This window comes from Rhinolophus sinicus, chromosome 15 (assembly GCF_057876585.1).
Source record: "Rhinolophus sinicus isolate RSI-liver-muscle chromosome 15, RSI-T2T, whole genome shotgun sequence".
NCBI lineage: Eukaryota > Metazoa > Chordata > Mammalia > Chiroptera > Rhinolophidae > Rhinolophus > Rhinolophus sinicus.
In genome coordinates, this window is record NC_142515.1 from 83,258,918 (window position 1) to 83,285,307 (window position 26,390).

Sequence of the window (26,390 nt, forward strand, 5' to 3'; positions counted from 1 at the left end):
AGTCATTCCAGGGACAAGAGGGCCATGGGCCATCAGCTCCGACTGGGGACTCCCCAACCCCCACCCCATGGCTGTGACAGACAGCAGTGACAACCCATGCCACGTGTCCATGGACCATGCTGTCTTTCCTCACGCCTCCCCTACCCATTCTGGAAAAGAACGGAAACCCAGGCTTTGGGGGAGATGGCTGTGCCTGGAGGTGCCAGCTGGGAATGGCTTTTCTCTCTTTTAAAACTTTTCTTTTTTATCGAAGCAAAATTCACGTAATATAAAACAAATCATTTTAACATGCACAGGTCAGTGGAATCTACTAGTATGTTCACAATGTTGTGCAATCATCACCTCCATCTAGTTCCAGAACATTTCCGTCGCCCCACAGGGAAACCCCACCCCCATGAGCAGACACTCTCCATCTTGCTTCCCCAGCCCGGCAGCCACTCATCTACTTTGTCTCTAGGGATTTGCCTGTTCTGCACATTTCAGATAGGTGCAGTCACACACTATGTGGCCTTTTTTGTCTGGCTTCTTTCACTCAGCATCATGTTTCCTAGGTTTGCACCCACATTGTAGTGTGTCCGTGCTTCACTCCTTTTCAGGCCTGAATAATGTTCCACCGTGTGAATGGACCACATAGTATTTACCCTTCATCTACTCATGGGACACTTGGGTTGTTTCCACCTCGTTGGCAATTGTGAACAGTAACGCTGTGGGTAAAGGTGTACAAGTCCCTGTTTGCAAGTCTCCTGGGAGTGGAATGACTAGGTCATATAACTTTACATTTAATTTTTTAAGGAATGGCCATACTCTTTTCCACAGCGGGCTGCACCATTTTACATTCCTACCGACAATACACGAGGGGTCCCATTTTTCCACATTCTCGCCCACACTTGTTGGTTTCTGTTGTTTTGATAGTAGCCATCCTGACGGGTGTGACATGGTATCTCCACGTGGTTTTGATTTGCATTCTGCCCTGGTGACTAGTGATGGGAAGCACATTTTCATGGCTCCTTGGCCATTTGTGTATCATCTTTGGAGACATGTCAGTGAAATCCTCCGTGCATTTTTAAACTGGGTTGTCTTTTTCTTGTTGAGTCGTAAGAGTTCCTTACGTAGTCTGGATGTTAATCACTTATCAGCTATAGGGTTTGCAAATATTTTCTCCCATCCTATGGGTTCTTTTTATTTTCCCGATAGTCTCTGATGCACAAAGATTTGTAATGTGGATAGAGTCCAATTAATCTATTTTTCTTTTGTTGCTTGTGCTTTTAGCGCCTTATCTAAAAACCCATTGCCTAATCCAAAGCCAGGAAGAGTTACACCTATGCTTCTTGCGAGGAGTTTTATCGATTTAGCTCCTCCATTTAGATCTTTGGTCAATTTTAATTCTTATTAATGTTGTAGCTGCTCCAGTCCTACCCCACGACCAGCCCCCACACCGACCGAGGGCTCCACGGTGAGGAGAGCTCGGCTAAACCCCGGAAGCACGCTTGGGACACTGGAGTTTCTCACAACACATCTGCCGAGCAAGGGAGGGAATAATGAATGAATGAGGGAATGAATGAAAGCGTCACAGGCGTGTGGCCGAGCACGGATTCCAGACTGAGTCACCCGGCCCCCCAGCTGACTGAGACACTCCCCAGCTGCCTCCTAGCTCGTTCCCAAAGTGTAAATACAGAACCAGATACACAAACACTGAGCGCGCCTTGGAATGCCTTTAATCAGGATCTGTGTTTGCTGCCAAGTTCCCGGCCCCGGCGGAATCAGAGGGTCTGCTGGGAGCACGTTTGTTTCCCTGTTGGTGCAGTTGTTGAGCACAAACCTTCTGGCTGGTATGTGTAAAGGGTCCCTCGGGGTCTGAGCGCAGCACAGCTGGCTCACGGGGGCCTCGCTCCTGGAGAATGAGACCCCGGCCCTGCCAGCCAGCCAGGCGCCCACCCTGAGTGGGGCCTTGCAGCAGCTCTGAGGGGGGAGACACGGCTTGACCTCTGTTTTACAAGTGGGGAAACTGAGGCACTGAGGGGCGACAGACTTGCCCTGGGGTCAGCTAGGGATGGGAGGGGCCTGGGTTACAATCCAGGCTCTTTTCTTGGCCAGACCCAACTTCCCACTGGTAGCCCACAAGGCCCTTGCACCCACCCCACCCTTTTCTGGAACCTTCCATGGAGTTCTTTCTCATCACTAGGGTTTCAGCTCATAGATTTCCTCCTCAGGAAGCCCTCCCTGAACCCTCCTTCCAAAATAACCCTGTCTTAGCTCAGGATGCCGGAACAAAGTACCACAGACTGGGCGGCTGAAACAATAGACTTATTTCTCTTGGTTCTACAGTCTGGGAGTCTGAGACCAGGGTGTCCGCAGGGTGAGGTTCAGGTAATGTTGCAGATGGCTGCCTTCTTGCCATGTCCTCACGTGGCCTTTCCTTGAGTGTGTGCAGAAAAAGCTCTCTCCTCTTCCTCTTCTCATCAGGGCTCCTGTGCTATCAGATCAGGACACCCCCCCCCCCCATAACCTCATTTCACCTAATCACCTCCTCGCAGGCCGCACCTCCACATACAGTCACAATGGGGGACTCCATGTGAATTTGGGGGATACAATTCAATTTATGGCACCCTCTCTGGGATATGTTGCCTGCCTGTGTCTGTCCAGTGGGCCAGCACAACCTGACGACCAGGGCAATGCTCATCAGGCGTCTGAGGGCACCTCTGGCACCAGTGCCCACCCCAGGAATTGACCATCCAGAACTGTGTCTAGAATTGGGAAGCTCAGAGTCGCCTCACAGCCAGCCAGGACCAGGGACCCCTGGACTCACCCGGCAGGAGCCTGTGGGGAGGGGCTTTCTCTGGGCCTGGCCCTGGAGAGCCTGGGACTCAGTGAGGTGGGGGTGACAAGTGGTATGTGCTCCCCCAGGGCTTCTGGGCAGCCGAGACAAGATGGGGAGAAATCGTGGGCAGCATTTCCAGAATTAGTTCCCCAAATGTAAAGGGAGGCACCTACTCACTGGGGTCATGGGCTGGGGGATGGGTGGGAGCTCCTGGAAAGCATCGCAGGCACTGCAAGGACAGAGCTTGCATAACTGTGCTCGTCTGACGAATGTCCCCCAAAATCCATGCCCACTCAGAACCTCAGAATGTGGACTTATGTGAAATGTTTCTGCAGATGCAATTAGTTAAGGCTCTGGAGATGAGGTCATCCTGGATTTAGGGAGGTCCCCAAATCCAATGACTAGTGTCCTTGTAAGAGGAGGACAGAGATAGACGGGGATGAAGGCAGAGATCAGGTGACGCAGTCACAAGACAAGGAGACCCAAGGGTGGCTAACAGCCCTGAGAAGCGAGGCGGGAGGCCGGGACTGATTCTACCTCAGGGCTCCCGGGAGGACCCAACCCTGCCCACAGCCTGATCTCAGACTTCTAGTCTCCACAACTGAGAGGGAAGAAATTTCTGTTGTTTTAAGACCCCAAGACTGAGCAGCTGGGAACAGCTAACAACAGGGACCCTCAAGCTGACAGTCCAAGATGAAGAATGAGCTAGTAAGAGTCCAGGCCCAGGAAAGAGGGAGATGAGGCCAGGCCAGCTCTGATGGGCGATCACTGCAGAGTAGCAGGCAGGGCAATGCTGGAGTCCAGACCAGGAATTGAACAGCCAACCAGAGATCCAAGGGCTGGTTACCCCACAGTGGACTCGCCAGGTGGGGCGGGAGGGTGGTGGTCTCAGTACACTAGTAGCCGCCAAAAGGCCTGTTCCCAAGACACGTCTCCCTGGAAGGTCCAGGGGGACCCCCTTCCCAATCTTACACCAACCCCACCCCAAGGTTCTGAATACACTGGGTGGAGCAACGGGAATACGGGGCCTCACTGGGCATGGAGCTCAGCCTGGCTGCGCACCTCCTTCTGGCCTGTCTCAGGGCACTGCACCCACAAGGCTGTAAGTGGCGCGGCTTCCCCCTATCCCCTCATCCACGTGCTGACGTTGGGGCCACAACATGTCACTGTCGGGTCCTCAGGAGACTATGAGGCAGGCCGGGAGGGTCCAGTGTTCGTTCACCCACCCCTGTCCTGTACAAGCCCTGGCGGGTATGAGAGAGGTGTGAGGGACCCTGAGTGGGAAGCAGGGGCCATGCTTTGCAGAGTCCACACACGGCCTGAAGGCAAAGCCCAGAGATACCAGCAGGGCCAACTGGAGGCGCAGGCCACCTTTTCGCATCACCTGGTGGAGGTCGTAGACGGCCTTGGACTGATAGGTGGCTTTTTATATTTCAGCTCTCTGCGACCCCTGGTTCCATGTCCTGGCGTCCGCGGGAGAGGACGCTGGCCACCCGGAATGGCACCACGTGCCCGGCACATGGGCACCGTCCTTACTCCGTCTGCCTGAGCGCCAGGTTCCCACAGCAGGGCTGCGCGTGCTCACTGCGGCCCAGTGTCCCCCAAGGCAGGCGGCAGACCCCGGCTCCCAGCACGGTTGTCCAAATGACCAAGGGCACCCCATTTCCTCTGCGACCTCAGGAAGCTCTCGTGGCCTCCTCAGGGGCTGCTGGCCCTGGCCTTGCAGGAGGTGCTGCTGGGGAGGCCATGGGGCTGGAGGGCTTGCGGCCAGAGGGGCTTCTAAGAATGAGGCAAACAGAATCGAGTGAACTTCTCAAGAAGCTCAGACTTAAAGAAGGGACTTGGAGCTGCTTGTTTATACTACAACTACATTCTCACGTTACTTGGCTTGGGGAGCTGGTAAGATTGAGACCTCTGATATTTTAAAGTCCAAACCCCTTGGACACTGCAGCTCACAATTTATTCTGTGTGGTTAATTAAGCTGAGGAAGCCTGGGACTAAAGTTTGGAACAAGGTTAATCAAGTTTCTTGCCTAGAAACAAAAAGAAGTGATGGGGGGCAGAACTGTGCACAGTCCCCACCCCTGGGTAGCCTCGAGGGTAGCGGGGCACTGGGGGAGAAGTGCTTCTCCAGGAACAGGGGGACCCTGACCCTGGAGCCCCTCTGTTCACCCCCCACTCTTCTGTACTGTGTGAGTATCCTGGGGCGATCAGAACAAATGACCACAAACCAGGGGGCTTAAAACAACAGAAATTTATTCTCTCACAGATTTGGGGGGCAGAAGTCTGAGGCCAGGGCCTGGGCAGGGCTGGTTCCTCTGCAGGTTCTGAGTGTGTCCCAGGCGTCTCTATCGGCTTCTGGTGGCTGCCAGCAGTCAGTCCGTGTTGTCCTGGGCTTGTAAACACATCCCTGCCATCTCTGCCTATCTTCACTTGGCCTTCTCCTTGTGTGTCTCTGCTGTCTTCTTGTCAGGACACTAGTCCCTGGATCTAAGGCCCACCCTCCCGTGGAATGGCCACATGCTGACTTGATGACATCTGCAAAAACCCTATTTCCAAAGTCCCATTCGTTAAGTACTGGCTGGACATGAATTGAGGGGTGGGGGGGGCACTCTTCCACCCGCCACTGTCACCCAATCCTGTGTCACTTCAAGTCCCACACTAAGCACCGTCCCGCGGTGGCAACACCCCCAAACTCCAGTCCCAGCCTTCTCCTGGGCCCACCAGGCGGCGCTCTCCCCTCCCAAGCCTGTTTCCTCTGCTGTCACCCAGGGGCTGCGGGGTGAGGCCTGCCCAGCACGTGGCCCTGCCCGGCCTGCGTCAACCTCGGTGGAAATGACCAGGACCCTAAGAGGCAGGTGGCCCACAGCATCCTCAGTACCACTGGGCACTGGCCTTTGGGAGCCTGCCCTCTGCCCTGGTAACCCCACTTCTGGGAAACTCTCCTGAGGGAGACCGTCCAACACGCAGATGTTAGTACCAAGATGCTCCTGCTTCATCGGGCAGCAGAGCGAGGCGCTGGAGCCACTGCAGTGATGAGCCTGGGGGGGGAGGGGGGGCCTCGGCTCCCGGAGGAGTGAGGCGCCACACACAGGGTGGGAGGGGGGTGGAGGGAAGCTGCCCCTACTGCGATTTCTGCACCACCGCCAAGATGGGTCTGTGCAGGCAGAGGCAGATCTGGGCTAAGGCTGGGCTGCCCCCTTTCTACTGACGCCCCCAAGTGGGGCTGGGCACTAGAATATGCAGGGGGTGGGACAGAGGGCGCAGCAGAAATTCTTTGGAACATAAGAAGCGCCACATTACTGGGGTGACCAAGCTGCCTGGGCTCAGGGCTGAAACCAGACCCCCTGGTTTGTCCTCTCCAGGACAGAGACCAATGTGAACCCCACAGCAGGCCATCCTGATGATGTGTACAGCGAGGGGTTCTGTGAGGATGGGGACTCCCTGGAGGCCATGGAGAGGGACCCCGAGCTGGAGAGAACTGGGGAAGGAGAGGAAGGCCTGAAGCGCAGAAGCCCCGCAGAGGTCAGAGAGGACGGGCCTGGGGAGTGGGATCTCACATATGGACAGTGGGTCACAGACGTCTGCCTGACACACTCAGGGGTATGGAGGGGCACCCCAGCTCTGGGTGGGCCCTCCAGAAGTGGGCAGAAGCGACAGGGAGGGTGTGTCCAAGTGTTCTGTGCATGGGGAGAGGGCGAAAACTCCGCAACTTGTCATTGCTCTGCCTTGACTGAACACGCCCCTCGGTGCACACACTGTTTCTGGGGCGTGTGAGCACACGTCGACTTGTAGCCGAGGGAAAGCATCCTTTGCAGTTGCATTTTAAATCTCATCACAGTTGGGTAACACAAACCACCAGCGAGGATGCCAGCCACGAGAAAGGGGAGGGCTGCCTCCCTCCCCGTAAGAGGCCCCTCAGCCAGGCCTAGACTCTGCTTCTGGGAAGTTCTCCCTGCTTCCTTCAGTCCAGTCGCCTGGAGAACATCCGGCCAAGTTTCTGACACCCACCGGCCTCTGGGACCCGGGCACCGCACGGTGATTGATCTACCAGCCGCTGCCTCGGGCCAATGCCAAACAAATGATTGTGGACCACGGCGTCCACAGGACGACACCCAGCCTTGCTTGGGTTCTGTTTGAAACCACCTCCCAAGAACAACTCCTTCAACACTAGCCACCTCCTCCCAGGATGGCAGGGGCCCCAGGAAGATAAGACAAAAGTGAGATGCCCTCATTACATCAGACCCAAAATAGCTTTTATGCTCCATTTTTTAGACATAGTTACATAATAACCCTGAAAGCAGTTTCATAGTCAGGAAAGTAGGGTCCTGGGCCTGCCTGGCCCTGCCCTGAGCCCCCAAGACCCCACTGGGGCCTTGGGCGGCAGCTGTCGCAGGCCTGGGGATGGGAGGTGGGCCCTCAGATTGTCTGGCTGCCCTCAAACGACACTCTCAACCTGGCGAGGTGGGCCCCACATGAACCGTGGACATTTCCCCAGACATTTGCTCGCTGTGAAGGAACTGTTCCCAGCCAGCAGAAGAGAAAGCAAGGACAGAGCCCCGAAAGGGGAATGCCATGGGCGTGTGGGGACCAGACCAATGACAGCACGGGTGGCTGGGCAGGTGGACACTGTGGGAGATCACAGGGGGCCAGGACGGGCTGGAGGAGGGCCTGAGTGCAGCACCAAGGAGCGGAAGGGCAGGCAGGGGCGTGTCACAGCCTCTGCACAGACCCCCCTTTTCCCTCTCCCCCTTGTCGCTTCTGTGATCCAGTTCCAGAAGCTCAACCTGCAGGGCCCTGGTCCCAGCCTGTCACCTCACAGAGACGCCACTATACCCTCCTCCCCGATCTCCCTGTCCGAAGCCCTCTCTGCACACGGCTGCCAAGAGCTCCTTCCTCTCCTTTTCATGAAGTTCAACTCATGTCACGCTCCTATTTGACACACATCCGGAGGGTGACAGTTTCTGAACAAGTTAAACAGTTACCACAGGACACAGCAAGTCTACTCCTCAGATGCACAGCCCATGGGACGAAGACCTACGTCCACACCAACACTTGCACATCTGTGTGCACAGCAGCCAAAAAAGTGGACACAACCCAAATGCCCCTCGATGGATGAAGGATAAACACAATGTGGCCCAGCCACACAATGAAATATGACTCAGCCATAAAAGTAATGAGACTGTGACCCACGCTACCCGTGGATGAACCTCGAAAACATGATGCTCATGAAAGGAGCCAGACACAAAAGCCCACATGGTGTGTGATTCATTCCACTGATATGATATGCCCAGAACAGGCAAATCCATAGAGACAGAGAGACAGGAAGCAGATTAGTGGTTGCCAGGGGTTGAGGGAGGAAGAGTTGGGGAGTGACTGCTCATGAGCACAAAGTCTCTTTTTGGGGAGATGGAAATGTTCTAGAACTAGATAGAGGTGATGCTTTTACAACATTGGGAATATGCTACATATCACTGAAAAGTGCACTTTAAAATGATCAATTTTATGTTTTATAAATTTTACACAGTAAAAAAAATCTAATGAAAAGTATCTCGGAGGTTCTAGCCGAGGGCCAAGTGCACGTGGGTGTGGAGGGGAGAGGTGGGTGGGCTCAGAGCACCCCTTCCCAAGCCCCCACAGGCGGGACAGCAGCGCTGGTGGGCGACGGTTACCCTCAGAACAGTGTCCTCTAACTGGGAAGCCACCACGGTGCCACAGGTGTCCACAGAAGTATAGGAACCGCCGACTGGAGCTCCTCAGCAATGTGACTTCTCAGCCATCACGCGTCCCCTCGCGATGCAACCCAGGGTGGACGTACCGGGCCAGCACGCATCCCAAGGGTGGCCCAGCTGTTTTTCCATTATGACCCAGAGAGCCTGGCTTCCAGGGGCCCACGTCAGAGCCTACAACCTGGCAGGCGGGAGCGCAGTGGCCACAGCTGCAGCCGTCCCGAGGCCTGAGAGCATTTCAAACAATGCGAACTGATGGCCAACTTTAAAATGTTCTTTTCTGAAATTAACTTAAACACCAGAATTGCTGGCTTCTCCTGAAACACTAGAAGTGCCAACAACTTGGGGCCTGGACTCCTGGCTGGCGACTTTTTATCAGCCAGTGCAGGGCCATGGCTCCCCTGCCCCCCAGGCATGGATGGGGATGGCAGGGTTCCCCTCAGACCCCAAGCTCAAGCCTGGGCCTGGAGAGGGTCAGCGTGCCCTGACACCAGCCAGCTGACTACAGACCCAGGACTGCCAAGCTCAGCTCGTCCCCGCTGCCCCTCACTCCAGCTCGGCAGCTGTGCAGTCTGACCAGAGGCCTGGAGGGAGGAAGGCCCTACCCCACCCCCAGAAGCACGCCAACTGGGACAGGAAGGTGTGGAGCTAGCAGGCTGCGAGTAGGCCAAGCAAAGTCCGGAGTGCAGGTCTCACCCTGAGCCAAAACCCCCGAGAAACCCACTGCTGCCTATCCAGCATTTAACCATTAGCAGCCCCGGCCAGAGGAGACACACCAACATGGAAAGGCCTGCAAAGTCCTGGCGAGGGGACAATGGCAAAGGCAGAGGGGTCAGCAGACAGGCCGGGGTCTCCTAGTAGGAAGCAGACCACACTACACCCCCACCGAGCCCCTACAGGAGGGAATTGCTCAACACAGCCCAGAAGCCCAGCTGCTCACAATGGCTCCTGTCTTCGCCCTCAGCAGTCCCAGGAAAATCCTGCATGTCTGGCTCAGCCAGCTGAGCCCCTCCAGGGACGGTCCACTGGGCACTGCCCAGAAGAGCAGGACAGGAGGCCCGGGTGGGTACACAGAGACACAAGGAGCCCTTCACCAGAGGCAGAAGGCAGCAGGGGAAGCCAGCAGGTCCACACACTGGCTAGGACAAGCTCTGCCAGCTCATGTGCTCGCCCGTAGCATAAACAGGTACTGTTGCTCCAGGCTCCAGGACGGGCGGCTAACGAAGGTGGAAGGCTGAGGATTCCTGAGTGAGAGGCTGTGCAGAAAGCAAGCAAGAAGTGGGGGAGGGTGGGGGGCAGATGGCCAAGGAGGTAACACTGCAACAGGGAAAGCACTCCAGGCGGGAGGCCCAGCAAGTGCAAAGGCCCCGGGGTCAGAGGGAGCGTGCCACGGGGACGACCAGCACGAAGGGGTCAGGGGGGCCAGGCCAGGCCATCCCCCAGTAACCAGTAAGCGATGAGGGGAGAGGAGGACTCAGAGCTTCACGGGACCTCATTCTGAGTGTGATGAGAAGCCCCTGGAAGGATTTAAGCTAAAGTGACCTGAGCCAGCTTCCCTTGCAGAGGCTCCCATGGTGGGAGGAGCTGGACTGAGGGGCCAGCAGGGTGGCAGGCAATGGGTAAGCAGAGGGTCCATTCATGGCAGGTGGGGATGGGACCCCTGAACCCAGTGCATTCAAGGATGGGGCCCGATGCAACATACAGATGGCTCAGTGGCCGTCCAGGCATAGGTAAGAACCACCCAAGGCAGACGCAACCTGGAGACTTCACCTGTGTCCCAGGGTCTGTACACTCCTAGGTTATAAGCACCTCTGGGTACACTTACAGCACTCACCAGCTCACCCCAATTCCTGCCCATGGCCTCACGTGGACATATCCCCTAGCAAGCCCCAGGCCCATTCTGTGTGTCCCCCTCTCGCCCCCCTGTAGGCACTGGACATCCTTCCTCCCAGCGTCTCCTGCCTCCGCATCCAGTCCCTCCCTGGATGAGTCTGAAAGGTGCCGCAGCTGTCCTGGGCTCCCTCGGCCCCACGCGTCCCTTCACCAGCGGCTGTGTCCCCTCTGCGGGATTCCTACCGCCACCCTCAGAAAGAAATCCAATGTACCCACAGGAACACGAGGACACGCAGGGTTTCCCAGGATGCTGTGCCCTTGGGCATCGCTTTCTCGTGTGCGTCACTCCCATACCAAGCCTTTGCAGTTGCGGTGCCCTCCACCGGGTTCACCTCCTCCTGCCCCCTTGGGCAAACGTCACTCAGAGCACCACTGGGCTCAGTGTGGACCCCCATGCTCCATCAGCACCCACGGCTCCAGAAACAGCTGCAGCCCCTGTACTTTCAAGCACCGCGCAGGCTCAGAACAGGCACTGGTCAGACGTGTGTCAATGGGGGCACCTCTCTAGCCTGGCACCCATGGCTGCCCTTGTGAGGGGATCCCCTCCCAGATCCATGAAACACGGCTCTCTGGGGAGGCCGCCAAATGACAAGTGAGCCACCAATCCCCGAGTGCTACCAGCCACCGTGTAACGCATGGCGATGCACACAGGCCCCTCCTCCAGGCAGCAGCCCCACCAGGCTCGTCCTCCGAATCTTCCACCCCGCAGCACTGGTCCTCCGGGCCCTGGCAGACGGCACCCCATCTTCTCCATGTTGCAGCCAGAAACCCGGGGCTGGCCCCATTCCTCCCTCGGGCCTCCCCACGGTCTCTGGCCTGGCAGTCACGTCTCTGCCACAGCTCCTAAGCCCCCCAGACCCATACCTCCCACACACAATCCGCTCGCTCCTGTCACCAATGTTTCTCAAGCTCTTCCTAAACTCAAAACGAATCCGGTCTCCTCTTCCCCATCCCCACAGCTGGCTTCAGGATCACATTCAAGCTCCCCAGCTTGGCTCTCGGGGGGCCCATCGGAATCTGGCTTCCACCCACCTCCCCCCTTGTCTGCTCTCTTGCCACCTGCCCCCACCCAGATTCACCTTGAACCGCAGTCATGCCCCAGACAATCCCCCTCCAGGCCTCTGTGCCTCTGTACTCGCTATTCCTCTCCTCCCACAGACCCTTCCCCTCCTGTCCCACCACAGAGCTCTCTTCCAGGCAGCCCTCTGGGCTTGGCCCCACCCTCCCATAGCCTCTTCTCTGTCAGTAGATCCTGGGGCAACCAATTAGCAGACATGACTCCCTCTGTAGAGCACCAGTTTTGTGCAGGTCCAGTGCTCATGCACTGACACAGTTAACCCCAAACTGAGAATTCTGGCCAGTTATGCGCTTGCCCAGGGTCACACAGCTGGGAGGAGGAGCGCAGGACTTCATGTGATTAAGATGGCAACACGACCCGAAGCTATCTGCAGCGTCAATGCAACCCCTACCAAAATCCCAACATTTTTGCAGAAATAGAAAAAAACCACTATAAAATTCATATGGAATCTCAAGGGACCCTGAACAGCCAAGATAAACTTTAAAAAGAAGAACAAAGTTGGAAGACTCACACTTCCTGATTTCTAAACTTACTACATAGCTACAGAAATCAAGACCCTGTGGGACTGGCATACAGACAGACATACAGACCAGTGGAATAGAACAGAGAGCCCAGAAATCAACCCTTGTGTATACGGCCAAGTGATTTTTGACAAGAGTGCCAAGACCATTCAATAGGGAAAGGACAGTCTTTTCAACAAATGGTGCTGGGATTACTGGATCTCCACATGAAAAGACTGAAATCGGACCAATACCTTACACCATATATAAAAATTAACTCAACATGGATCAAAGACCTAAAGCTAAAACTATAAAACTGTAACTAAAATTGTAAAAGCTAAAACTATAAAACACAGAAGAAAACAAAGAAAAGCTTCAGAACATGAGATTTGGCAATGATTTCTTGGCTATGACACCAAAAGCACAGTCAACAAAAGAAAAAATATGTAAATTGGACTTTGTAAAAATTAAAAACATTTGTGTATCAAAGGACACAATCAACAGAGTGAAAAGGCCCCGTTCCCAGGGAACGTGAGAAAATATTTGCAAATCATATATCTGATAAGGGATTAATATCCAGAATACATACAGAACTCCTAAAACTCAACAACAAAAATAAACAACCTGATTCGAAAATGGACAAAGGACTTGAATGGACATTTCTCCAAAGAAGACATAAGATGGCCAACGAGCTCATGAAAAGATGCTCACCATCACTCATCACCAGGAAAATGCAAATCAAAACCATGAGATACCGCCTCACACCCACTAGGATGGCTATAATAACAAAAAGCCATAAAATAACAAGTGTTGGCAAGGAGGCGGAGGAATTGGAACCCTTGTGAACTATTATTGGTGGGAATGTAAAATGGTACAGCCACTATGGAAAACAGTATGGAGATTCCTGGAAAAATTAAACATAGAACTACCATATGACCCAGCAATCCCAAATATATACCACACACACAAAAAAGAGGAGGGATTCAAACAGATGTTTGTACGACGGTCCCCAACTTAACGAGTTTTTTACTTTCTGATGGTGCAAAAGTAATACCCCAAAAATTACATGGACTGTTGAACACTTTATTATAAAATAGGCTTTGTGTTAAATGATTTTGCCCAATGACAGGCTAATTCATGTTAAGTGTTCCGAGGATGTTTAAGGTAGGCTGGGCTCAGCTATGATGCTCGGTAAGTTATGTGTATTAAATGCATTTTGACTTAGGGTATTTTCAACTTATAACGGGTTTATCAGGACGTAGCCCCACTGTAAGTTGAAGAACATTCTGTACACCCATGGTCACAGCAGCGTTATTCACAATAACCAACAGGTAGAAGCAACTCAAGTTTCCACTGTAGGATGAAGAGATAAACAAAATGTGGTACATACATGCAATGGAATATTATGTAGGAAATAGTCTACATTTCCTTTGAAAAGAAAGGAAACTCTGACACCTGCTACAACACAGATGAACCTTGAGGACATGCTCAGTGAAATAAGCCAGACACAAAAGGACAAATACCGTATGATCTCACTTACATGAGACAGAAAGTAGATGGTGGGTGCCAGGGGCTGGGGGAGGGGGATGGGGAATTAGTGCTTCATGGGGAGAGTTTCAGTTTTGCAAGATGAAAAGTTCTGGAGATGGACAGTGGGAATGGCTGTACATTGTGAACGTACTTAATGCCACTTAAGTGTACACTTAACAGTGGTTAAGATGGTACGTTTTGTTATGTATATTTCACCACAATTTAAAAAAGGAAAAAATATACAGAAAATTAGCATTTCACTTCTGTGAGATTCCTGTCAAAAACACACCGCCTTAGCCCAATGGCAAGAAAACATTAGCCAAGCCACACCCTAGGTGACATTCTACAGAAAGACTGGGTAGGTCTGTTCAAGACCCCAAGAGACCCTGAGCAAGGGTCACGGATCAGTGGGACTGACACGACGACTACATGCAGTGTGGGAACCTGGATGCGGTCACTGGGGGAAATCCAAATGCCGTCTGGAGTCTCATTAATAGAACTGCGTGGACACCGGTGGCCGGGTCAGATCAGCTTACCTTGGTCAAGTGAAAAATGTTCACCGTCAGGGGCTATGGGAACTGTCTGCTGTCTTTGTGCCTTTTCACTCCATCTAAATTTATCTCAAAAGAAAAAGGGAAAAGAAACGAATACAACGCTCTCCCCCAAAATGAAACTGAACAGACATTGAGAGTCATGTCACGGCCTCCATCCCATGTCAAGCCACGGCACATGGGCATGAAGGGTAAGACCCTGCCTCTCATGGCTGCCCCATGGGTACCCGGATGCCAGCCAGGCACAGGGCTAAGAGCTTTAGGAGGACACATCACCTAATTGGAACAACTCTATAGAGCGGAAACTGAGGAACGGGGAGGCGTCATTTAGGGAAAGCCAGCAGAGTCAGGGCCAAAGTGACAAGCTACTTGGCCAGGCGCGGGGGGCGGGGGGGACGGGGGGGAGGGCACAGGGCAGGCACCAGTGGGCCCTACTCAGGACCCTCAGGGCTCCTCCCTCTGCATTTGCTGAGCCAGAGGCAGGAATTAGTGGCTGATTGCCACTGTGGGCGTGACAGGCTGCTGGGCCCATAAATCACTCCTGAGGCTGTGCACTGATTCTACAACGATATAATGAGCCACTCCTGTCCGAAATTACAACTATCAAACAAACCCCGCCTGCCTGAGAGGGCAGAGAGATAGGCAATGCGATGCTCACCAGTGTGAAAGGACCCAGGAAGAAGCCACAGGAAGGGTCTGTCTCTTCAGTCACCTGAGAAACATGAACTTGACCTCACGGCGAGAGGCTCTTTAGACAAGTAGGCATGGACACCGTGGCCACTCCAAGCCTCCAGCAGGGTGAAGGGCTTTTGTATCTCCATGGGGCGCGCTCCACCTCCCCCATGTCCCCAGCCCAAGGACTGGTGGCCCTGCACAGCCAGCCCCAGGCACTCTGCCTGGTGGGGACAACACTTCCTTCCAGACACTTCCAGGTGAGTGACCAGCTGGCATACATCCACCCACCTCCGCACCCAGGGAACCTGTGTCAAATGCATGGAGAACACAAGAAGTGCTTTAAGTTTTGTTTTCAATTTTCATCAGTTTTGAGACATAAACAATTTCTTTTATTTAAAAAAAGGCACAGCAGAGCACTTCCCTGTAACCCCAGCTGGCAGGGAGGGACAGCCCGCAAGCGCCTTCAGGGGCTTCTCCCCTTGACAGGGGGCGCCAGGTGTTGGACCCCTGGGAGACCACCAAGCTCTGAGGCTGCACCGGAAACGGGACCCTGGGACCCTGGAAGGACGACGAAGGAGAAAGTCTGTCCTTTGCCGCAGACTCACTCCTCAGGACAGAAGACCACACCCCGGCGTTGGGGTAAAAGAAACCCCACTGACTACTGGGATGTGGGGGTAGGACCCTGTTGGGGATGCCCCCTAAGTACCACCTGCCGTGTGTTCGCAAGGCACAGGCGTCCAGAATCTCAGCAGCGAGCATTCGTGTGCAGGGTGCCATTTTGGACACACGACACAGGTTAACCCATGTAAGTGTCACCACCGTCCAATGAGGCACAGCCCACTGTGACTCCCACTTCACGGAAAGGGAACGAGTCCAGAGGAGACGTCCAGGTCTAAACCCACCCCGGAGGGAGCAGGAAGCAGCCGGAAGTGTGGCCCCCACCGCGCCCATCTGAGCACCCTGAGGGGGCGGTGGCCCCAACCGTGCTTTGTTTCCTTTTGGCAAATAATAAATATTGACACTCCTCATGTCCTCGGACCGGGAGGCATGCAGTGGCTTCCTTGTTTGCACACCTGGACCCCCATCAGGCCAGCGGCACCACAGCCACGCCCTGGCAGTGCAAGGTACCCACCTCTGCCCTGGGGCCCAGCAGGACGTTGTGGCAGCAGAGAAGGAAAAGAGGGGGTCAGAGACACCCCAGCCGGAAATAGAAGGCTGTTCCACCCTACAAGCTCCAAGGTGAGGTAGGACTCCTCCACCCCTGCCTCTTTCTCTCAGGTTCCCCCACTGCAGCCAGGAAGCCCCCACTTTGCGCTTTCTCTCACCTCCAATAAACCCTGTCATTACCCCCTAAACGCCCCAAACTGGCCCTCCCTCTGTCCTCGCCATGGGCCACCCCAAGCTGCCAGTGCCTGCTCCCTGTACCTGGCCACGTGCATGCATGAGACAAAGATGATGGACATCTGGTTTGCAAAACACCAGAGACAACCTCCAAGGTCCTCGACAGATGACTACGACCCGAAACTCCTTGCACCCGGGGTCCTCCACAGCAGTGCGAAGCAAAACGCAGGCCCAGGTTCAGACACAGCGCGAACCCAGCACCTTCACAAACAGCGAACCATGGGACCTCTCACGCTTCAGTTTCTCATCTGGGCAAGAGGAAAACCAACAAGCTCTTCCCCTGGGTCACTGCAACAGTCCACTGTGTACACGGCCAAGGGTTCCAGCACCGCTGGGCATTCATGCCACCATCCCGCTGGAACCCTCCATGGCTCCCATCACCCCCACACAGGGCGTAGCCCAGAGCCCTCCACCACACGCCCGCTTCTCTCCCGGCGCTCTGCCCCGGCAGCCTGGGCTCCTCTGGCGGTGCCCTCCAAGCACAGGGTTCCAGTTGGAAGGCTGGCCAACTCCCAGGAGAAACACTGGCCACTGGCTTAGGCCCGTCTAGGTCCAACTCCAGCTCTCCCACTCTAATGCTCTCCAAGCTTCAGTCTCCCCCTCTGGAACCCAGCCGCCAACAGCTGCAGGGGCTGTTGTGACCTGTCATGGCATCAGGGCCTCCACCCACCTTTCTGCACCTGCATAAGCCCAGCACATCAAGGAGCACACAGTAGGGCTTCTAAGGCTGGCTCATTCTCTGGAGTGGGGCCGTCCTGGGCACTTAAAGATGTTTAGCTGCATCCCCAGTCACCATGTGCTCCCCTCAAATCATGACAACCAAAAATGTCCCCGAATGTGGCCAAGAGTTTCCCAAGGCAGAATGGGCTGGGGACCCCCTCCCACCCCTTTGTGACGATCCCCTAGAACTACACTCAGCAGTAGCCCCCAGGCCAGACCCCACCCGAGTCCACATGGCATTTCTCAGAGGGTCCTGTTTAACAAACTACCCCAGCACCAAGAACTCTAAATCCCAGGCCCTCAGGCCACTTCCTCGCCTCACGGGAGTCACCCCGAGGAGAGCCCCAGACCCTGAGCTGAAACCAGAAACCCCATGGTGCAGACAGCAGCAGCCCAAGGCCAACGCAGCCGTCCCCAGTGCCCCGCGCCATAACCTAATTAACCTGACCAGGGCCGGAAGGCCCACTGCAGACAAGTCACCTGGCACTGTGTCCTGCCCCCCCACCCCACCCCCACCAGCCTTAGAGACAGTGAGGGCAAACCCCCTTTCTGGCTATACAGACCAACGACGACCACTATGCCACCACCCAAGGGCCAGACAGCCTGGTCAGCCCCTGACTGAGGCTGCCCCTCTCCCTCCCCCTGGCACAGCCTGCACCTGACACCAGAACCCATGCCTCCCAGTAAGGCCTGCATGGCAGGGTCCTCAGCCCCCCCACTCAGAACTCACATCCCCACACCCACCCTGCAGAAGCAGATTCTTGGGGGAGCCCAGGAGGCTGCATCCTTCAGCTACCAGCTGGTTCAGAGGCCCCTGAATGTGGGAGAACCGACTCCTACCATCCTCCCTCCAAGCACCCACCACCGTCCTGCTCTCCTTGTTGCGCTAGGTCAGCAGGTCTCAAACTGCAGGTGAGACCCATGCGCCCAAAGCGGCAAACTCCTTCTGTAAAGGGCCAGAAGGTGAATATGTTCCTCTTCAGGCCACACGGTCTGTCACAATGACGCAACTCGGCCATTCACCTCTGGCATGGCTGTGTCCTAATAAAACTTTATTTACAAGAACAGAGCCAAGCAGACTCTGCGAGCAACAGGAGGCTCTCGTTTGTGCTTTTAATTCCTTGTTTCCGGCCCATCCTGGGTGTGCTCATTGTGGGGCTGAACACCAGCTCTGCCTCTTCCCAGCTCGGCTGCTACTCTGGGCATCGCGTTCCCCGTCTGCACAGGGGAGGGGTAGCAAGGAGACATCTCTGGCCGAGGGGAGTGAACAACAAGAATGGGGGTTGAGTGAAAGCCACATGGTACCACGCAGGGAGCAGGAGCGGAGAGGTCAATCTTTACCCCCCACTCTAGGATTACAACCCCAAAGCCGAGCCCCGCAACCGCCCCACGCTCCACCATGCTCTGGGCCTGCTCCCACTGGTGTCCCTGACTTGCTCACCCTCATTGCTGGACCCAGGGCTAAATGAGGACCCTAGTGCCTGGTGGTGACTAAATGGCCCACTCTAGGCCTCAACGGGCAACACTGCGCGACCTATGAGCCGGCCAGGGAAGGACAGACACACAGCTACAGACGACCCCCGGACCCACCGTCACAAGGCAGTTTCCACAAGGTACCTGGGCGCGTCAGGCTCTGTCTCGGCCCGGGGCAGAGTGTTCTGAGGTTGCCTTCACAGAGGCCCAGCAAGTGGGGAAGGGGGGTGTCAAACAACAGGAATCTTCTCTCACCGCTACAGGCACCTATTCTCTCCCAGCTCTGGAAGCCAGCTCTCTGAAATCCCCGTGGGCAGGGCGACCCGTGCTCTCGGCTCTAGAGGAGGAGCTTCCCCTGTGTGCTCCCGCTTCCGGGGCTCCAGGCAGCCTTGGCTCATGGCTACATCACCACAGTTTCTACCACTGTCATCCTATGGCCTTCTCCCTATGTGTCTGCGGCCTCTCCTCTTTTCACCATGTCCTTGGGTTTAGGACCTTAAATCCAGAATGATCACATCTTGAGATCTTTATCCTAATTCCATCTGCAGAGATCTCTTTTCCAAACATGGCCACAGTCACGGGTTCTGGGGGTCAGGCGGTGGGCAAATCTTTTCAAGGGTCAGGGTGTAAAGCTCCCACCCATGAGAGCACTGAGGTTGCTGGGGTTTTCTGGGCGTGGGGGATGGCTCCCCATCCTCTCAGCAGAGCAGCTGAGGGAGTCCTGCACGCGTGTGTGCATGGCGACTACAGATGGCAGCAGCCACACGGAGCAGCCGGCACAGAGGCAGACGGTGCCAAAGCCAGGACTGGGGCCAGGACCGGGGGCGGCCTCCACACTCAGCTCACCCCAGCCACCGCTGCGCTTTCCTCCAGCTTGAGGAGAGCCACCCCCGTTCACAGGGTAGGGCCCTTCCTTGGGTGCAGCCAGAGCTGCAGCCGGGCCGGGACACGTGGACTGCTTTGCAGGCAGGCTTTTCCTGGCCCCAGGGCTGCTTCCTGGGATGCTCAGGGATCAGTCACACACAGAGCCTCCTGTGTCCCGAGCCCCTGGCAAGCAGGTGACGTCTCACATGCAATCCACAGGCACGTCCCAGGGGCTCTGCTGCCGAAAGATCACCGAAATCCACGGATCCTGCTCAAGCCCCTCCCATCCCCAATCTGGACGCTACAGTGGCCTCTCACTGCCTGCTGCCTTCCCCTCACTCCCTTGCTGGTTCAGCTCACAGCCATCTTTGCAGAATAAAAAGCGACCTCAAATGGTTAAATGGAGAGTTACTAGATGACCCCGTAACTCCACTCCTCAGTGTACACCCAAGGGAGAGGAAGACCTGTGTCCACACAGGCACTTGGCTATGAATGTCCATGGTAGCCCTAGTCACAAGGGCCAAAAAGTGGAAAGGACACACATGCCCGCTGACTAATGAAGGATAAACAAACTGTGGTCCACACAATGGAACATTGCTCAGCCATTAAAAGGAGTGAAGCACTGACACGTGCTACAAGAAGCCAGACACAAAAGCTCACACGGTATATAATTCCATTGATATGAAATGTCCAGAACAAGCAAATCCATAGAGACAGAAAGCAGATTAGTGGTTGCCAGGGGTTGGGGGAGGGGGAGTACAATTCAGGGGGACATGGTTTCCTTTTGGGGGGTGATGGAAATGTTCTGGAACTAGACAGAGGTTGATAGCTGTACAACATGGTGAATGTGCTAACCACTGAATGGTACACTCTAAATGGGTGGGTTGAATGTATTGGGAATCACATCTCAATAAAGCTGTTACAAAAACAAGCAATGGCTCAGACTTCTCACCATCACAAACCACCCAGGGCCCCTCCCTCAGGTGGAATCCAGGGCTCCCCCAGCCACTCCAGCCTCACCTCTTCTCTCTCGCTCTCCACCAGCTGGCCTTGTTATCGTCTGACCTGTGCTCAGCTTTGCCAAGCCCTCCCCACCTTAGGACCCCGCACCTGTCTGCCCCATACCTGAGGTGCTCTTGCCTGGCATGAGGGTCTCGGTCTCCCTGTCCCGGTGTCAGCCCCCTCCCCCCCCCGCCCAGCCAGGCCATCACCCTGTTTCTTCTTTTCGAGAGCCTCTGCTTCATTTGTTTGCAGCAATTCTCTCCTGTGCCCCCTAAAACCACACTTGCTCCCCAAAAGCACACCCCTCATACGCTCTGTATGTTGCTGGGTGCCCAGCACCCAACATTGTCCCGGGGACATGATGAACAATCAAAAATGCCATTGTGTTGAATGAACAAGCTACCCGAAATTTATAGGTCAGGATTCTGAGGCCCAGAGAAGTTAAGAAACCTGCCCAAAGTCACACAGCACAGCACCACAGACTCTCCCTGCATATCATGCCACCTAAGTCTAAGGATGGGAAAGAAATGCTTGTACACCCATCCCTGCACCCCACAACTGTCTACCCAACATCACACCGTCCCCCCATCGAAACTGACCTAGTGTCCCTGCCCCCCAGGACTATGACAGTGTGGATTTGCTTATTACACTGAACGTTTGCTGACTAGCCTTACAGGTGGGAAGGTACTTTGGGCATGTCGACCACCATCCAGGACCATGAGTGAACACACAGGAGCACAAGTGGCCCTATTGGCTCCAGGAGTGGACAAGCTGTACTACAGAATGCACAGGAGAGGAGTAGCTACCCACTGGGCCATGGCCCACCTGTTCAAAGGTGCAAGCAAAACCCTGGTGTTTGCAGCGGGAGGCAGCACGGGAAGCCTGCAGCCACAGAGGGAAGGCAGGAGAGGAGCCGGCCTCAGGTGGGTTCACTCACCTGCACCAGGCACTGCAGACGTGCCACTCGCTACGGACAACGGTCAAACGGGCTGGGTACAGCTTGTCCATCCTGGTCCCAGGTGCAGGAAAAGCCATCAGCCTACCCAGGTGGAACGGCCATGAGGGCAGAGGCAGAGCTTTGAACTCTATCTGCCCTGGTGCAAAGTCCCTGGCAGGAGTGCAGAGTTCCCTCCAAACTGCCATCTGGGGCTGGATCATTCTCTGTGCTGGGGGGCCATCCGTGCCCACCAGATGCCAGTGGCACCCCCTTCCCCAGTCAAGAAAACCAAAAATGTCTCTAGTCACAGCCATATGACCCTTGAGGGGCAGAGAACACCGCCCTCTGCAGAGAACACTGCTGTGTCTCTAAAATCCAATGAAAGCTCACCTCTACCCGGGTGAGTCCACCCCCATGCCCACCCACCTCCCCAAATCCTGAAGTAAAGGAAAGCAACAGAGGGAGGAAGGAGATGGGAAACGGTTACCAGGCCAAGAGAACTGCTATCTGTGTATCTTAAAACTCTTTTCAAAATCCATCAATGGGTGAATGGATAAACAAAATGTGGTCCATCCATACAATGGAATATTATTCAGCCATCAAGAGGAATTAAGTTTTCTGATTTATGCTACAACATGGATGAACCTTGAAAAAATCATGCTGAATGAAAGAGACCAGTGACAAATGGCCACACAATGTATGATCCCATTTACATGAAATGTCCAGAACAAGTAAATCCATAGGGACAGAAAGCAGATTGGTGGCTGCCAGGAGCTGGGGTGGGGGGGGGGGACTACTCATCAGTACCGGGATTTTTTCAGGGGTAATGAAAATGTTTTGGAATTAGATAGTGGTGATTGTTACACAACTCTGGAAATACACTAAAAACCACTGAATTGTACACTTGAAACAAGTGAATTACATGGTATGTGAACTGTATCGCAATAAAGCTGTTATTTTAAAGAAATCTTTTCAACAACAATAATCCATTTCCAACCCCAAGGCAGAAACAAGACCTCAAATCATGAAGACAGCCATGAACTTAGTGCGACCCCCTTCTTCCTGTCACACTACATACATGCGACACCTACTGTGTGCTAGCACATGTTACGGGCTGGAGACAAATGACACGGACACTCCTGGACTCAGAAGCCCTGACTTATGGGGGACACTCCAGTTGCACACTTTCATTCATTCACCAACCATCTCTTCCTCTACATCCTGAGGGAGAACAGGAACTGCTGGAGCAGGAACAGGCAGTACCTGGCTGACAGTGAGCAATGGACCCATATATGCTGCATAAATGCACGGAGATAGACACACATTCTAGTCTATAAGGTCACAATCTCGCAGAGAAACAAGCAACCAATTAGAAAATAAAGTGACCTGAACATTCCACCTAAGGAATCAGACTGAGGCTGGAGTCACAAAGGAAGGTCTTCCACGGATGGTCAGACCAGTGGCAAATCCAGAAACCAGCAATGTGGGGGTCAAACCCTGTCCGAGGCCCCCCAGTGCAGGGTGGGGGTCCCACCCCTCTGCAGGAACACAGCGAACATTACCAATGCCTGTGCAACGCGTGCTTGCCTCCTGACCCACCAGGAAGGGTTGCTAGACACACTTCACCCAGGAGGACAGGAGGCCCGAGGAGCTCAGTACTTTGCCTCGGTAGCGTGGCCAGAGAATTGAGGCCCAGGAGAACAGCCAGGCTATTGACCCCAGCCTTGACCAAGCCTCTGCGCTGGGCCCAGAGCAGCTTCCCAGGTGAAGTTAGCAGGTAACCCAGATGGACGCTGCACACCAAATGCACCCAGCCACCTGGAGAAACCTGTCCCTCCACCCTGTTCCTGAAGGGTCAAGGTTCATCTATGGGCAGCTGTCCCTTGTCCCAGTGGTAAGAACCTCACCGGTCCCCACCAGATGGGCCTCACAGGGAAGGGCAGCTGTCTGCACACCAAGCTCCAGGACTGAGCACATCTGGCTCCCTGATCGCCTCAGGTCCCTACAGGTGCCCAAAAGGGACAGATGCCTATCCCACCTCAGATCTACAAGTGAAGGCACGTGTCCTTCCTGGGACAGGCAGCGAGTGAGGGCACAGGCGCTAATGATGTAGAGACAGCTGTCCCTTCAAGTAGCAATGATGGGGGAGTCACTTGTCCCCTCCAATAGCAATGATGGGGAAGGACCTATCCTCCGTCCCCAGGTACCAGTGATGCTTGCAAGCAGCACCCAGTTCATCCACCTTCGTGTCCTCCTGATTCCCAGTGATACGGGGGCATTCGTCCCCCTCAGGCAGCAATGATGTAAAAACCTGCCCTCCATTAGGTTACAGCGATGCAGTGGCACCTGTTCCCTCCATGTAGTAATGACATACAGTTCCCTGCCCCTCTAGGTAACAATGATGTGAGGGCACGGAGTCCCCACCTCGTACAAGTAGCAATGATGTGGGGGCACCTATACCCCTTCAGATGCTGATAATATAGTGGCATCTGTCCCTCCAGGTAGCAATGATGTGGGGGCACCTGTACCCCTCAGGTACCGATGATGTAGGGCACTTGTCCCGCCCACGACGCCTGGGGCGTGGGGACACCTGTCCCCTCGGGCCGGGCCAAGCCCCGCCCCCGCCGCGCGCCCCGCCCCCGCCGCGCGCCCCCACCCCGTGCACGCGCTGGACACGCGCCTCCTCCTCCCTCCCGGCCCTGAGGGGTCGGCGCGGCAGCCCCCTCACCCGCGCGGCCCGCGTCAGGCTCAGGTCCTTCATGACCTCCTCGAAGGCCGCCGTCTCCTCCGCCTGCTTCTGATTGTGCAGCGCGATCTTCTCGCTGAATTTCCGCGGATTGTTCGAAGTCGCCATCTTCTCGCCGCCGCCTCCTCCTCCTCCTCCTCCACCTCCTCACCCCCCCCACCACTCGCCGATGCCACCGCGCAGGCGCCGGCCGGGCCCGCGGGCGGCGGGCGGTGCGCAGGCGCGTCGGCGATCCGGGGAGCGGCGCAGGCGCACGGTAGCGGCGCGCATCGCGGGGGCGACAGCACATGCGCACGCCCCGCCCTGCTCTTAGGAGCTGGCGGGGGGAAGTGGGAGGGAGAGAAGAGTGATTTCGGCGCAGGCGCACTGAGGTGTCTCCTGGCCCGCTGGACAGCGGCTGTCTGGCTATTGGGCAAGGTCCGCTAACTGGCCGGGGCGCTGGATCCCCCAAGAGGGAGACAGTCGGACTCAAACCCTTCCAGTTTACAAGGATGGGGCCAGCACACCCCAAAGAGGGAGCACCCCGAGGCTGAGCCTGGGCTCCGGCCAGTTCAGCTTTGAGACCTGTTTAGGACGTTGCTCATTCGTGCATTCATTCACTCAAAGAGTGTTTATTGAGCGCCTCATATGTGGCAGGCAGACCACCCCTACCCTCATGAGGTGCACAGTTGGGGAAGGTCAGTCATAACCCACAAACAGATGACCCAAGAACGTTTCAAATGGAGATAATGTGACGTGGAAAATAATTCAGTGATGGCATGGGGGTTGGGAGGGGATAGGTGAAAAAGTGAAAGGAATTAAATACAAATTGCCAGTTGTAAAATAGTCATGGGGATGTAAAGCGCAGATTGGGAATATAATCAATCATATTGTAATAACTATATGGTGTCAAATGTAGGTACTAGACTTATCGGGTGATCACTTCATAAGGTATATACATTTCTAATCGCTATGTTGGACACCTACACCTAATATAATAATTGTATGTCAAATATAATTGATAAATAAATTTAAAAAAAAAGAATTCAGTGATGGGCTGAGAGGAGAGTTATGTCAGGGAGGGAGGCTACCACTTGGGCCACCACCGTCCGGGAAGGGGGTGCATTTGAGCTGAGGCCTGACCCTTATGAGCAGGTCCTAGCTCAAAACCTGGGCATCATCCTTAATACCTTTCTTTCCCTATCACCTCACATTGTACCAGTTCCTATTTTCTGTATCCTCAAGCCCAAAAAACGAGAACTACAGAGCTTCAGACTCCTCTGCGAATTTCTCCAGTTCAATCTTGCTCAAGGATGCTAGCTTTGCCATGGGGTGCTAAAGATACAGAAATCCCAGTCAGATCCAGCAGTGAATGGGACAGTAGAGTCTCCCGGATATGGGGGGGCCAGAGAGGGGACCCAGGGATACAAGACGGGTTCTGACACTCCCCAAGCAGAGGGGCCCCAACCACCAATATCAAAGGACACGCCAGGGATTCTAGGACAGAAGGGAGATTTTAGGGAGAAGCCGGGAGGGGTAGCCAGGGGATGTGGGGCAGCTGTATTTGCACAAAAAGCACCCTTTTCACTAGGACCAGGATGGCTATGAGGGCAAGGGGAACACCAGTGGAGAGCATAGGTGAACACCAAATCTTCCAAATATGCTTTTAGTCACACTTTCCAACAGTTTAATGAAATGTCCTTAACTACATATGTATGTATGTATGTATATATATATATATATATGTCTGTGTGTGTGTGTGTGTGTGTATATATATATATATATATATATATATATATATACACACATATATATATGTGTGTGTGTGTATATATATATACACACACACACACACACTTTTTTTTTTTTTTTTAATTTTGAGTGTCCTGGGCATTTGGTGTGTTTTGTCACTGCTCCGTTTTGTCCTTCTTATTCATGTGGTTTTGAGAACTTTCATGGATTTTAATGGTTTTGCCTAACAAGCATCTGTCCCCCTTTTGGACATCAACAACCAACTGCCCTTCAGGGAACGCTCATTCCTACTTTCAATCCATGAGATGTGGATCAGGCTGGTCTCACCACCCCCTCTTCCCAGTAAACACTTCTTCTCAAGTTGGAAGTCTTAGCCAGTCAGCAAAGCACTTTGCTGTGACCACCCGAATGGGTCCAGGGCAGGCATGTGACCTAGTTTGTCCAACGAGATGCAATTCTGGAATCTTTGCTTGACCCATGGGAAAGGGAAACACGCTGATTTGAAAGATAACACAAGCATGCAATGCCAGAGTTCACCACTTGAAGAGAGATGGCCAGAGAGAATGAACCCACACAGAGGAAAACAGCCAAAGGTAGAGACACTGCCTGAGCTCCTGGATCCAGCCTTGCTTGAAAATGGACACCCTTGACTTTTGAGCCAATGAGCCAATAATTTATGCTCTTTTTTTATTGAAGTCAATTTGAAGTCCATTTTCTATCCCTGGCACTGAGTGTGACCATAG

General features: G+C 54.4%; 1 protein-coding gene across 7 annotated transcripts in view; it reads right to left on the reverse strand.

Moving 5' to 3' along the window:
• CRTC1 (CREB regulated transcription coactivator 1) overlaps positions 1–24,066 on the reverse strand; it is a 56,805-nt gene extending 32,739 nt beyond the window's left edge. For 6 of the 7 annotated variants that reach the window (XM_074337826.2, XM_074337830.2, XM_074337829.2 and 3 more), the window contains exon 1: positions 23,899–24,066. In XM_074337826.2, the coding sequence (XP_074193927.2) occupies positions 23,899–24,024 (126 nt within the window). In that variant the 5' untranslated portion in view covers positions 24,025–24,066. The remainder of the gene's footprint in view (positions 1–23,898) is intronic. The other variant, XM_074337831.2, reaches the window with a different exon arrangement.
• Between the last annotated feature and the right edge of the window lie 2,324 nt (positions 24,067–26,390).